Below are 13,557 nucleotides of genomic sequence, written 5' to 3' on the forward strand. Positions count from 1 at the left end.
ATAAACTATTTACCCAATGAAATCAAAATATTTACTTATTAAAAATAAAAATGTAAATATGATGTGAAAGGTCATGTTCGGTCGTGTTTAGTCCGGTTTAGTTTCTATCACTATTCGTCTTTTCCGGTTAGTTTTCAAAATAAAGGACACGGCTCGTATCGAAAATGAAAATGAAATCATCGCTGAGTAAGTAGTGTTATGGAATGTACATCTCGATTATACAGCACAAAAGCAGCATCAGGTGATATACATTTATGGGAATTTCTCAGTAAGATGTCGCTTCTCTTGGCAGTGAAGACCAGAGACTGTATGGGGAACATTCGCAAGATGCAGGAGCACTAGGCTAAAGCTTAGGCGAGGGGTAGTCTGAGATATATGCTTCTTATAATCGTGGGAAAGGGTAAGTTAATCAATACCAGCGTCAAAAGCTATAAAATACATAAATCACTTGCTTAGAGTCGCTGATGGCCGGATGTATGAAACCTGAGCAGCCCATGACAAACAATCTGGGAAACCCCTTACATGCAACCGAGAATCAGAGATCGCGACGTTACGTAGTCGCCATTTTGTTTCACCGGGAGTAAAGAAACCAACCTGAAAAGCACCGGCGTGAATATTTTCCTTTATCAGCAGCACCTTCAACACGGCGGATCAGCATCGTGCACCCGAGTTTAGATTCGCATGGTATGTACACACCGAGGTGACCGTTAAGTTGTGAAAACACAGTGCGTTTTGTGACTGAGCTTGCTATCTGTGCACAGTAATGTTGGATGCGTTGCACGACCGGCCAGAGTTAGCAACATAGCAGCAGCTCGTTTACATGGCTAGCCGGCATTTTGAAAACGGGCCCGCTTTGATTGACGGCCCGTTAAACAGATGTGGTGGAGATTGCCAATGTGCACCACATTTTGGGAAAGACCAACCACTTGAAGGGATTTAGCTCTGGCATTTGTTTTGGAAAGGTTAGCATCATTCAGTTTGCACCTCCACGCGTGTAGAGAAGACTGGGGCCTGTGGTTTACCGAGGCAGGGACGCTAGCTGACATTAGCTAACAGAGGCGTGGTGGATAATGTATGGAAACCTGCTGGCTATAACAGGAAATGTGCGCTTTTTATTAGTTTAAGTTCTGACTGCAAAGCGCGAACTCCATTAGTTTTTTTCCCCCACAGTATTAGACGTTCAAACATTGCAAAACCGCACCACCCTGATGTTGTTTCAGTTTCGCACTTGCAAGCACAGGAGCCACTCAGATAACGTTACCGTTTGTAAGCAGTGTCCAGTCTTGAACGATGGCGCCAAACTGCACGTAATGTTGTTTTTCCACTTTTTCTCGGAACTACAGCATGGCCGTATAAACCTCGTATGTGGCCCTGGGGCAAAGATTTGTTGTTGGGCACCTACCTACCCTGGGTTTACATTAGATTGATCAATGCTCTACAGCTGAAATGAATAAATAAACAATGCCAAATATCCTCTGCTGGCAGCTTCTCCGGTGTGAATATTGTCTGTTTGATTGTCTTTCATATGATACTAAATTGAAAAACTTTGTATTTCACACAGCTGATCAGACAAAATAAGCAAGTAGAATAGAATCGATTGATCCTGAAGGAATATAAATGCTATGTTGATTGAAAATAAAAACAGTTGTTGGCTGCATACTAGGGTTTCTGTAATTGATAGATACTAAGTTGTCTGTATGGTAATTACTGACTAACACACACAACAACTTGAAGGCAGTTAAGGTCATGAAATTGCAGTTTCCCACAGGGTCCCTCTTCAAGACCAGGGTCAGAAGGGTTAGGGAGGACTGGCTGTTCAAAGTTGTTGTTATGTCAGTGTTGCACATTTATAACACGTTTGTGATTGACTATATAATATAGACTCACATGTAAACCGTTGCTTGTTGATGTAGCTTTGAATTGCAGTGATGTTGTTGGTAACTCTGCTCTTGCTCTCACCTGCGCAGATGTCTGGAGACATGGCCACAGATCATGTAAACGGGAACGGTACGGAGGAACCGATGGACACTACGGTGGCGGTGACCCACTCAGAACATTTCCAGGCTTTACTGGAAGCGGGTTTACCTCAGAAAGTTGCTGAGAAGCTAGATGAACTTTACGTAGCAGGTAAGCAGAAATTTCATCTCACGCTGCGCTCTGCTGTTGTGTCCTGCCTTTTACCTGCTCAGAGAGAGACGTTAGGTGCCACCACAGTCTTGCAACACAGGACTTGTCAGAGATGTGTTTTCCAGAGACGTTTCTTTATTGTTGGGCCAGAGAGATTTTTGTTTTAGGGCAAGTGCCATGAATGTCTAGTTTTGCATTTTGCTGGCAGGATGAGGCTATTTTATACTGAAATTATTGCCAACAAATTCCATGAACAGACTAAAATCAACGATGGATCCTATGTATCTCAAGCTTGATATATCTGCAGCGACCAGTTGGTTTAGGAAAACACTGAAATGTTTTGCAACTGAAGTTGTTTGTGGCCTCCTTATTAAAGACTTGTGTTTCCAGTACAAACCAGTAAGGCTGGGGTTACCCAGAGGGAGGCCAGAAAGTACTGAGAGACGGACAAACACATTTCTAATTTTAGTCTTCTTGTGAGATGTGTTGAAAGTCACGTAAATGTGGAATATCGCCAGGCTAATCCGCTAATATTGATTGCTTGAAACAATGGTTACCAGGACAATGAAACAACAGTCACTCATCAGTTCCTTTGTAGTATTATCAGTAACGGTTTAAAGTTGTTTACTGACCATTAGAGTGCCAAGATGACAGAGAGCGGGTAGATTGCAAGATAAAGAAATCCTGTGTGCATCCTTCTTTCTACACTGCAACAGACTCTACCATGAATTACCCAGCTTGTAACCTTTTAGATGAAATCATGAGAGGCACATTTCTTATTCAAGATCAATAAAACATTTCCTGTTATGTTTGTACATCACCCTTTAAAAGTACCTTCGTTGTTGCACATCAATACGTTGCTTCGGCTCTGTGTGTGTGTGTGTATATTGTCATGCTCTTAAGTACTGAGGCTGGATTGAATGGATAAAAGGATGGGTGTAGCCGTAAATGGTTTAAGGAAGGTAGATTGAAGCCAGCTGGTACTGTGACATGTGCAGAAACAATAAAGCAGCTGTCTGGCTGCAGTAGGTGAATTGTGCTCTTTTTAGAGGACGCTGTAGGAGCCGCAAAGGGTGTCATCAAGAGCGTGGTTAAAATGACTGTTAATAGAAAAGGGGGTTTGTTTGAAGTGTTTTGCGGGATCTTGAAATGTGGTGTTAACAGCATCCGTGTTTGATGTTTGAGTAACACTGTCCCTTTGTTGTTCATTTCGAAAGTGTCAGTTGTACCAGTTATCTGCTGCATGTTTTGAGGAGACTGTTTTGAAACTTGGCACTGTATGTGACAGTAAATGGTTAACACACACATAATAATGACACTTGGACATAATCAGGCCATTGTCCCTTCAGCTATCATTTTCTTTTGTTCCTTGCAGGACAGATCAATCATTACTAAGCCTATTGTCCAACTGCTTCATAGCTGCGTGTGTCACACTCACTCTGTTTCTCGGTGTTAACATCCTCAGGTGATGATGCCAATTTTATTTATTTAAACACCATATTTACAGTTTGTTTTTGCTGTATTTCTCAGGCTTGGTAGCACATAGTGACCTAGACGAAAGGGCTATTGAAGCTTTGAAAGAATTCAATGAGGAGGGAGCCCTGCAAGTGCTGGTCCAGTTCAAAGAGAGTGATCTGTCACACGTGCAAGTAAGTTCTGAACGCGCTGTCTTCAGGGTGTGGAGTGACACTCTGAAAGACAAAGAGCTGCTCTTTGTTAAACTGGTGCAGATCTTATTGTATATAACAAAATTGTATCATCTTACAGTAACTGTGTTATGTCTAAGTTGAAGTGTGTTTGATCTCATGTATATGGACTGCATTGAAACTGCGGTCCCCAAAGTACAACCTCAATGCAACAAATCCGTACACCTGTGACCACGGCAACAGAAGTCAGGTTACCTGTGATCGCTGCATCAAAACTGAGTACACTCGCTATTTCCAGTCAAGGATAATTACATGAACAAATTTCTAAAAATAACCAGTGCACACCGCAGCTTTCTCAGTGTGTCTAATGCAACATGTAAGAGTAAGAAAGTAAGTAAGAATGAATTCAGTATGAATGTTGGCAGAATGTTGTTTGGTCACATGAAACCAAAATTAATTAGTTTGGCTCCAGCCTGCTTGGTGAACCTGGCCCAGACCACCACAGTGACTGCACAGTGCCGACCATGAAGCAGGGAGGTGGGGGTGAGCTGACATGGGGCTGCATGAGAGGAAAGGGTGCAGGGGAGATGACATTTATAGATGGTGCCACAAATGCAGGTTTGTTTACTCAAATACTGCTTGAAAAGACGTGTCCCAGCCTTAAGAAGCTTGGCAGGAGAGGAGTTTTCCAACACGACAATGATCCCAAGCACAAAAGAGTTTGTAAAGAAGAAAAATGTGGAAACGACAAACCTGGAGAAATTTGTCCCCTGACCTGAATCCAATAGAAAAACATGTGGAGTATTTTAAAGTGGGACATATAGCAAAAAAAAACCCCTCCAGCAAAGAACAGCTGAACAATGGCAGAACATCTCTGCACAGATTTGTGTCAAACTGCTGTCGTTACACATCTGTCATTAAAACAAAAGCAGACACTTCATATTTTACTTATATGGACCAGGAGTGTACTCAGTTTTGTTGTATAATGTATGTGTCCTTGTGTTACCGCTCTTTTCTCCCGCTCTCCCCTCAGTAGTAGAAGGTAAATCTCGTGTACGTTTGTAACAGTTTGTTCTCTCTTCCAGAACAAAAGTGCCTTTCTCTGTGGGGTAATGAAGACTTACAGGCAGAGGGAGAAACAAGGGACTAAAGTTTCAGATTCTACTAAAGGACCCGATGAGGCTAAAATCAAAGAACTCCTGGACAGAACCAACTACACACTTGACGTAACAACAGGACAGCGAAAGTATGGCGGCCCCCCGCCCGAGGACGTGTACTCAGGTGCCCAGCCCACGGTTGGAACAGAGGTAGGCTTTATCATGATGTGTTCAGAGTAAATGCAAATATGAAGTGTTCTGTTTGCTGTTATGTCACACCGGGAAAAGACAGTGGCTACTGGGATGTAATGGACAAATATTTTACATGTTGTATCTTCAAATGTGAGATATTTTCATTGTGACGATGGATGTTGAAGTGAACGTAGTGCGTCCTGACTTTGACATGATCCCTTTGAACTATTTCACTTCACCCTGATCAGTACAAGTCTTTTAAAAACGTTTTCCTAACACGGAAGGACAAATGTCATTAATCATCTGAACCTGTTCACAAATTAACAGCTGCTAGTGATGCCTACTTTTTCATTTGAAGCTGTTTAATGGCTGAAATCTATTTGAAGATTTCACATTGGTCAAGAAATACTGATTGAGTTAAATGTTTTTTGTCAGTTTCCCCCCGTGTTGTTTTATAGAAAATAAAAATATATATTCTTTCTTTCTTCTCCTAGATATTTGTTGGGAAGATTCCCCGCGACTTGTTCGAAGACGAGCTGGTTCCTCTCTTTGAGAAGGCCGGACCTATCTGGGACCTCCGGCTAATGATGGACCCCCTGAGCGGCCTGAACAGGGGCTACGCCTTCGTCACGTTCTGCACTAAAGAAGCGGCCCAGGAGGCGGTGAAGCTGGTGAGTCTGTCAGGAATTCACAGCTCAGCAGAAACCAGGAAACTGAAATTGAGTCGGGACAGTAGTTTTTGTTCAGCGGCCAAGTAACTTGTCTGCACAAAACATTTCCGTGTGCTGGATATTAGGAATAGGGGGCAGAAAGAGTCTCAAAGTGAGAGGCAGTCGAACTGATTGTCAGCTGTCGTCATTGTCTGTGTGCGTGACGTGATGTATGTTTTTTTTACAGTGCAATAATCATGAGATTCGCCCCGGCAAGCACATCGGGGTGTGTATATCTGTCGCCAACAACAGGCTATTTGTTGGCTCTATTCCCAAGAGTAAAACAAAGGAGCAGATAGTAGAAGAGTTTGCTAAAGTCACAGGTAAAAGAAAAAAATCCTGATCTGTTATTTTTATAGATCTCGGCTGTTTTTCCAAACTCTAATCCAAACCACTTAAACTTAATCGCACAATCTTTTTCTTCTGTCTGTAAAGAGGGCCTCAGTGATGTCATACTGTACCATCAACCCGATGACAAAAAGAAGAACCGGGGTTTCTGCTTCCTGGAGTATGAAGATCACAAAACAGCTGCTCAGGCCCGTCGCCGGCTAATGAGCGGGAAGGTGAAGGTTTGGGGCAACGTGGTGACAGTGGAGTGGGCCGATCCCATTGAAGACCCCGACCCAGAGGTCATGGCCAAGGTGAGCTTCAGAAAAATAGTCCTGAAATGTCGCTTGGAACGACTGGGCAAACAGTGAAGATGGCACCGTTAAGGAGATAAAGGGCTGGAAGATGTTTTGCATCTCACGATGATAAACTTAAAGGAGGAGAGAGAGATGAGGTGTGACCTTCTCTCCGTCCATTTCACAGGTGAAGGTTTTATTTGTGAGAAACCTCGCCAACGGTGTCACAGAGGAGATCCTGGAGAAGTCCTTCAGTGAGTTTGGAAACCTGGAGCGAGTTAAGAAACTCAAAGACTATGCTTTCATTCACTTTGAAGAGAGGGATGGTGCAGTGAAGGTACCCACTTTCTGTACTTCTGCTGTTTGTGTCATATTTCAGCTCCTCAGCCTCAATCTAAATAAGTTTGTTGAACCAAAAGTCACGTGCACAAATGTTGTCGCTTCCTTTGCTCAGGCATTAGAAGAAATGAACGGGAAGGAGCTGGAGGGAGAGCCGATTGAGATTGTTTTTGCCAAACCACCAGATCAGAAGAGGAAGGAACGCAAAGCCCAGAGACAAGCAGCCAAAACACAAATGTAAGAAACGTTTTGTCTCATTTTCTAATGACGGGCGGATCAGGACGCCGCTGTCTGTCCTTGCTCATAGCTTTGTTCATTCTTACTTCTTGCCTTCTTTATCTCATCAGGTATGATGACTATTACTACTACCCTCCCCCTCCCCACATGCCTCCACCTGTCAGAGGCCGGGGCAGAGGCGGCAACCGGGGCGGCTACGCGTATCCCCCCGACTACTATGGTTATGAGGACTACTATGACTATTATGGCTATGACTATCACAACTACCGCGGCGGCTACGACGACCCGTACTACGGTTATGACGACTTCCAGGCCCCGAGCCGAGGGCGCGGTGGCAACAGGGGCTCCCGGGGAGGATCCTCTCCAGCCAGGGGACGCGGCGGCGCCGGTGCACCCAGGGGCAGGTCCAGCTTCTCCCAGCGTGGCGGGCCGGGACCAGGCCGCGGCGGGCGGGGCGCAAGAGGAGGCGTGCAGCCGAGAGGGCGAGGAGGGGTACGTGGTGCGCGGGGTGGCCGCGGTGGAAATGTAGGAGGAAAGCGCAAAGCTGATGGGTACAACCAGCCAGATTCCAAGCGTCGCCAGACCAATAATCAGAACTGGGGCTCTCAACCCATTGCTCAGCAACCGCTCCAAGGTGGTGATCATTCTGGTAACTATTCTGGTTACAAATCTGACAACCAGGAATTTTATCAGGATTCTTTTGGGCAACAGTGGAAGTAAACCAGTAGGGCTTTGATAACAAAATACGTGTTTATTGTTTTTGTTTTTGTCTTTTTATTTAGAGACTTGATCTGATTGGCCCTCAATCCCATACGGTTGCCTGCATTTTTTCCTCAAAATTGGTGACATCTGGCAAGATATCTTTTTGTACATATTTTAATAATCCGCTTGGACTCAAACAATAGTCACACTCCCACCTGTTTCTGGCGAACTGGTTTTCTTTTTTTTTTCTTTTTTCCTTTTTCTTTTTTTATTATTATTATTATTATTATTATTTTTATTTTTAAGATGGTCGTTTAAAAGATTTTCCATAACAAAGTTTGAAAAAAATTTTTAGATGCAAATATGTGCTCGAGCTGTCTATTTGGCTATAGCTTTATGTATGTTTTTAGAGATTCTGGTTTCCATGTTTTAAGTAGCTAACAGCAACAAAGCATATGTCTCCTAAACATGTATTTAAAACAAATGAAAATACAATTTGTATTGTCACAAAGTAATGCGTGTCTTGTTATTGAAAAGAAAAAAAAGGACCATCGTAGTCCTATTTTTTGGCTTTACATTTTGGCTTGTATTCTTTGCTGTTTGTCTGCTTTAATAAACATACACGCACACGTGTACAAAACTTCAAATTGTGTTGCAAATTCATGTTTCGGCAAATTCTCTCTTCAAATTGCCTTCAAATTTTAAGGCTCCTTGTGGAAGAAAATGGACTAAAGGTTTGCCAATGTTGGCCACATGCTACAGTGTCACCTTGCATGCCATCAAATTCCAAATCACCTACTTCTATAGTCGGCATCTCTCAAGTGCTCTGTATGTGTAGTGACATACTTCATCCTTATGAGTTCCTCTCATGTCCAAAAACATGTCTCACAAATTGGTGTCCTAAATTCACTGTCAATGCAGCATTAAGAGTAAGCCCCACCCCCACCCCCCCCTACAAGTCGGTCATACAAGTCCCTTTTGTTACTGGTGGGGGGGGTGGGTAAAAGCACAATTTGATTTATTAATTTCAAAGTGAAGCTTTTCCTTGTCCCAGAAGGATCTACCTAGCTGTTGAAGGCCTGGATACTAATCTTGCATGTTTATCTGGAGGTTTGATATTGTGCTACTGTGATAGAGAACTGCCCTGCATGACTTGCTTGTAGTGTTTTTGTTCCGTTTTTGCTTTTCTAGATAATAATGGCTGCTTTTAACCCCCCCCACTCCCCTTCCCTTCTTCTCTGCCCGTCGTTAAGCGTGTCCACGTTTCACCTGCTGCACCTCAGACGATTTTAAGTTTTGTTTTTCTTTGTTTTTAAATTATCCAAACCAGGCCGATTCTCTGCTTGTCGTCCTCTTTAAGGCATTGACATGTGCATGTTACGTCAGAGGGCGTGCAAGTCTGTCAGAATGCTTTGTCTTCTAATGTATGTAAATTCATGTTTTTACGTGTTTACGCAAATTCTCCCTCTGCAGTTAATGCTGAGTGCGAGTGTGTGAGAGTGAGGGACACAGAACAGTAGATGTGTGTGTAGATGTAACACGATCCTGTTTTCCATTCTCTAATTGCTTCCTTTTGTTACCTGACTAGCAGGAAAAAGGGGTCGAGGCCGGTCCTGATGTGTCGCTATGAAGACTGACCCGTGTATGGCGTTGCACACTGCAGGCTGCCAGTGGATGGAATGGTAAGGTCACCTGACTCAGTGGTCCAGTGGTATTCCAGCCCTTCTTTTAAGGAGCAGATCTCCTGAAACTGCCACGTTTGAAGATAATCAGAAGAGCAAAACTTGAGCTTTTCTTTTCTTTTTCTTTTTTTTTTTTTAAAGCATTGACTCTTAAGTTAATAAGTCCCAGCCCCAAATATGCCATTTGAGACCTACTGAGTTTGAGTTCATGATGGACATCCTTCTGGAAAAGTCTTTGCACTTTTTTTTTTTTTTTCTGTTTCAGTTTGGAGTGGTTTAGTGGAACTTGATGCTACATATTTTGTTTTTTGTTTTTATTTGTTTCTTTGAGTTCTTAGACTACATCTTTACGATGGACTAGACATGATAATCTATGATTATCAGGTAGAGTTGAGGTGTGATCACCCGGCGTTGAAGGTCGGGCATTCCAGGAAAATGGTTCTTTGAGAACTAAAGCCACCAAGGGTTTGTTAACTACCTCAGTTTCGAGGACTCACCTGCTCCGTGTCATTTTGTACTTGAGGAAACTGAGGCAGGGTCACACCCACCCACCCAACCCCCAACTCCTCCCAGCCCCTCCCCCACCCCCACCCCTCCACCTCAGCGATATGCACAGGCAACAACGACAGAGCACTTAATGAATTGTGGTTCTCAGCTGAGACTTGACGTAGGCTGCTACTGTGGACGTGTAGCCGGTCCTCCTGAAATGAGCCTGAACAAGCCTTGCTGTCTTTATCAATGAACTGAGTGATGATGTAGTTGACGGACAGATAATTGTTTTTATAGCTTTTCTTTTTCTTTTTTTTTTGTAAAATCTTCAATACCTGGAAACCACAGTCATCCTTTGTCTTCCACAATTGGAAAATTACTTTAATTTCTTGTTTTGCAAAGTGATGTCTCAGGCTTGTCTGCTCTGCGCTAACATCTTGTGTTTGTGCACAACATGAATGACCACTGACATCCAGTGAAGCTGCTTTTTATTCAGAGTCTCTGAGCAAGTCTGGAAGGAAGTGAATTCATTTCCATGTCGTGAAAGTTTTACGAATCGGATTAAACGCAAGTTTTCATCGCAAAAGCATGATTATCCATTTCACATTGTACGTCACTGTAGACTGATTATCATGCTGTATATGTGGTCGTGACTAATTTTCCTGTAAATTGATGTCAAGTCACGTCTTTTCAGTGTACTCATTATACTGGAGGTCAAGTTGTTAAGAATTTAAAGGAGCAGATCCATCCTGCAACATTGACACTTGGGGGGGGTAAAATAAGACTTTAAGGATGCACCTTGAATTTGTTTTTTTGGGAGTCTGAAGTGTTCTACAGCCTGTAAGATACAGCCAGCTTGTCAGTTTTTCAGTGAGGGTTTTCTGTTGTGCATTTTAGTTAATAATTAATATTAAAAAAAAAAAAAATCACCTTGTATTTGAAACAGTCAGTATAAAATGTAAAGGATCAATCTGGTGTTATTCTGTATTTACCAGCTGCGACAGCGTGGCCGGTATTGTTTTATTTTTCATGTTGTGAGTCTGTGTGTGTCGTCATGGAGACACCTACTGTAGCAGGAACTACCAGAGAGGTGGTTTTGATCTAATCTGTCTGTGGACAGATTTTGTCACTGCAATAGTGTCACAACCTGCGAGATACAGTCATGAAACTGTACAGTTGTGTGTTAAGATCAAAGATGGGCGCGGCCCGCCACACGAGTACTGATGTAATAATGTAGTAATGGCTTCTGGGTACTCGTTGGTCAAAACATCATGTAGAGCCTGGTGTGAGCCAATCACAAAATGGTTTCTAATTTGGTTATTGTCAAAAAAAATCAATATCAAAAACAATGTCTGTGACACTCAAATCAAACCCACTGGAAAACGGCTCACAAAAACTTAATTTCATTTTCTAAAAAGGCTCTAATTTCCTAAAACAGCTGCTCACTGTAGTTTTCCCATAGGGAATATTTGGGGCAGCAGGAAAAATAAACTTGTGTGTTCATGTTAATGAAGGAACATGTCACCCAGTGCAGCAGTGTGGCTCACTGATGTGTTTTTAATAGTTTCAGGAAACAATGGAGCTCTATTGTAAAATACAGAATATCACCAGACTGGTCCTTTTTAAATGATGTAAAATATTTATTCATTTGCACCAATGATCAGTAATCACACAAGAGAAGAATTCAATTGTACAGAGATCCGTTTCTGCACCCACATAATGTAATGAATCCGTGAGATGGCAGGAGGTATTCTGGGAATTGTAGGAAATCACAGAATGAAGCAGTTGGAGTTTACTTCATCACAAAGTGACTCTTGAAATGAATTGTACATCACAGACTTGTGTGGTTTTTAATGGTGAAACAGTATCTGAGGTTGGATTTCTCCTTTAAGCTCTTTTTAAACATCATTAGTAGCAGTTAGCAGTTGTTTTGGTTTTTCATTTCATTTTATTTTATTTTATTTTATTTTGTGACGTTTGCCATGAACCAGTGTCTTGAATCTGACTCATGTTTAGCATCTTCCAGTTCAGGAAAGATTGTGCAGCTTGTTTTATTTTTCTCTTCTTACCCAGTTCATGAAAAACAGCCAGATTATGAGTTTTTTTCACACTAGTATTGACTCTGTTGGATCACCAATTTTAAGGGTCAAGAATGTTTTGTTTTTTTTCTTTTTTCTTTTTTTGCTAACAAGTGTGTTTGCATTTTTGCAAATGAATTGTTTTATACTGTACAGTGAGGTGAGTTAAACCTATTTTTCTAATAAAGTTATTGACTTTAACCTTGGTTGTTTTTTTTTTTTGTTGTAACGCCAGTGTTAATTCTTGTATATAGATATTCTTTACATCGTGGACTCGACCTGTGAAGCTCATTAACATAGTACAGTACGGCTACATTTTACAGATCATGGAAATGCTTATTAATGCTGTTTTTAGGATATCTGTAAATCTTAAAGTCTTAAAAAGTAAATTTTCTGCCCCCCATCTGGTCCAAGGTCACATTAATTGATTAATTACATTACTCATTGTTAGTAAAGTCGGTGAAGTACTGACAAAAATTGTATATAAATGTCATTAAATTAATTTAGTTAATTATAGGGACCTCCTGTAGTTCATTTTAAGATATATTTTAAATTTTAAAATCTTGAATTTAATTTGGTGAACAATGCAGAAACCTTGTTTGTAACCTATTTGCCATTCAGCTTGACTTTAGTTTCATTTTTAAACTATCTATTTAGTTTAAATGAATACATTTTATGTAGTTAAACCTTCACAGGGTCATTGTCAAAAATAAAATAAAACAAACAAACAAAAAACATGCAACAATAAAGGTCAATAGTGGTGGAAGCCCCTTTAAATGTATGGGTCTGGCATCTAGTCCTTTAAATTAAATAGAACTCATCCACATTTTTACCCACACATCTACAAAACATAACTGTAATAAAAATAATAAATTAAACTTAAATATATTTTTAAATGTCAACAGGTCGTTGAATGAACATTTGATAATAATTTAAGTCACTACTGACGCGCTTTAAATTTACCAAAACCTGGGATCGCCCCGAAACGGAAATGGCGTTGACTGGATTTAGGGTTGCCATGTCCGCATAGCAAAACGACGCTTTTGGTGCGTTGTTTGTGTTCAGAGAGTAGCTGTGTGGCAATTTTACTCAGCAAATAATTTGTGAATAACAACAAGTAACGACTTTTGAATTAATAAAAGTATCAAATTAATTACAGACACAACATCCAGCATAACTGACATATTTGGTGTGCATAAAGTAACGACAAACATAAAATATAAACAAGCATAATAATACAGAGAAAGAGAGGAAAAGTTAACTTTCAAATACTTTAAATTGTTTTGATTAATATAAATAAATCTTAAATCAATATATTAAAATATTCAAAAAAAAAATTTAAAAACAATTTGAGATTACACTAAAATAGAGGTGAAGTCATTAGCTGACTGATAGAATATAAACTACCAACTGTTTTGGTAATAGATCAAGTCAAATTTCAAGCTAAAATGTCATAAAAATAATTTTTTCTAGGTGCAGCTTTTCCAGTAGTAATATGTTTTGTGTTATTCTTTATTTTTTGTACCAAACCTTGAATATTTTTCGAACTATGTGTTTATCGAAATAAAACCAATGTCTGAAGATGTTACTCTGGGCTCTGGGAAATTGTGCTGCTATTTTTCTAAAATATTTTTT

General features: G+C 40.9%; 1 protein-coding gene across 8 annotated transcripts; it reads left to right on the top strand.

The window, feature by feature from the left end:
* The first annotated feature begins 519 nt into the window (after positions 1-519).
* syncrip (synaptotagmin binding, cytoplasmic RNA interacting protein) lies at positions 520-12,123 on the top strand. Of its 8 annotated transcripts, none has more exons than XM_056405557.1 (11): positions 520-684; positions 1,968-2,127; positions 3,658-3,776; positions 4,859-5,080; positions 5,557-5,733; positions 5,960-6,095; positions 6,208-6,413; positions 6,583-6,732; positions 6,850-6,971; positions 7,082-7,620; positions 9,262-12,123. In XM_056405557.1, the coding sequence occupies exons 1-11, from the start codon at positions 682-684 to the stop codon at positions 9,288-9,290; spliced, it is 1,863 nt and encodes a 620-aa protein (XP_056261532.1). In that variant the 5' UTR covers positions 520-681; the 3' UTR covers positions 9,291-12,123. The 8 variants fall into 8 exon arrangements, with proteins under 8 accessions (XP_056261532.1, XP_056261533.1, XP_056261534.1 ...); XM_056405558.1 differs by having other exon boundaries at positions 9,265-12,123; XM_056405559.1 differs by having other exon boundaries at positions 7,082-7,605; positions 9,265-12,123.
* The last annotated feature ends 1,434 nt before the right edge of the window (positions 12,124-13,557 follow it).

The sequence above is a fragment of the Seriola aureovittata genome, chromosome 19 (genome assembly GCF_021018895.1).
Source record: "Seriola aureovittata isolate HTS-2021-v1 ecotype China chromosome 19, ASM2101889v1, whole genome shotgun sequence".
NCBI lineage: Eukaryota > Metazoa > Chordata > Actinopteri > Carangiformes > Carangidae > Seriola > Seriola aureovittata.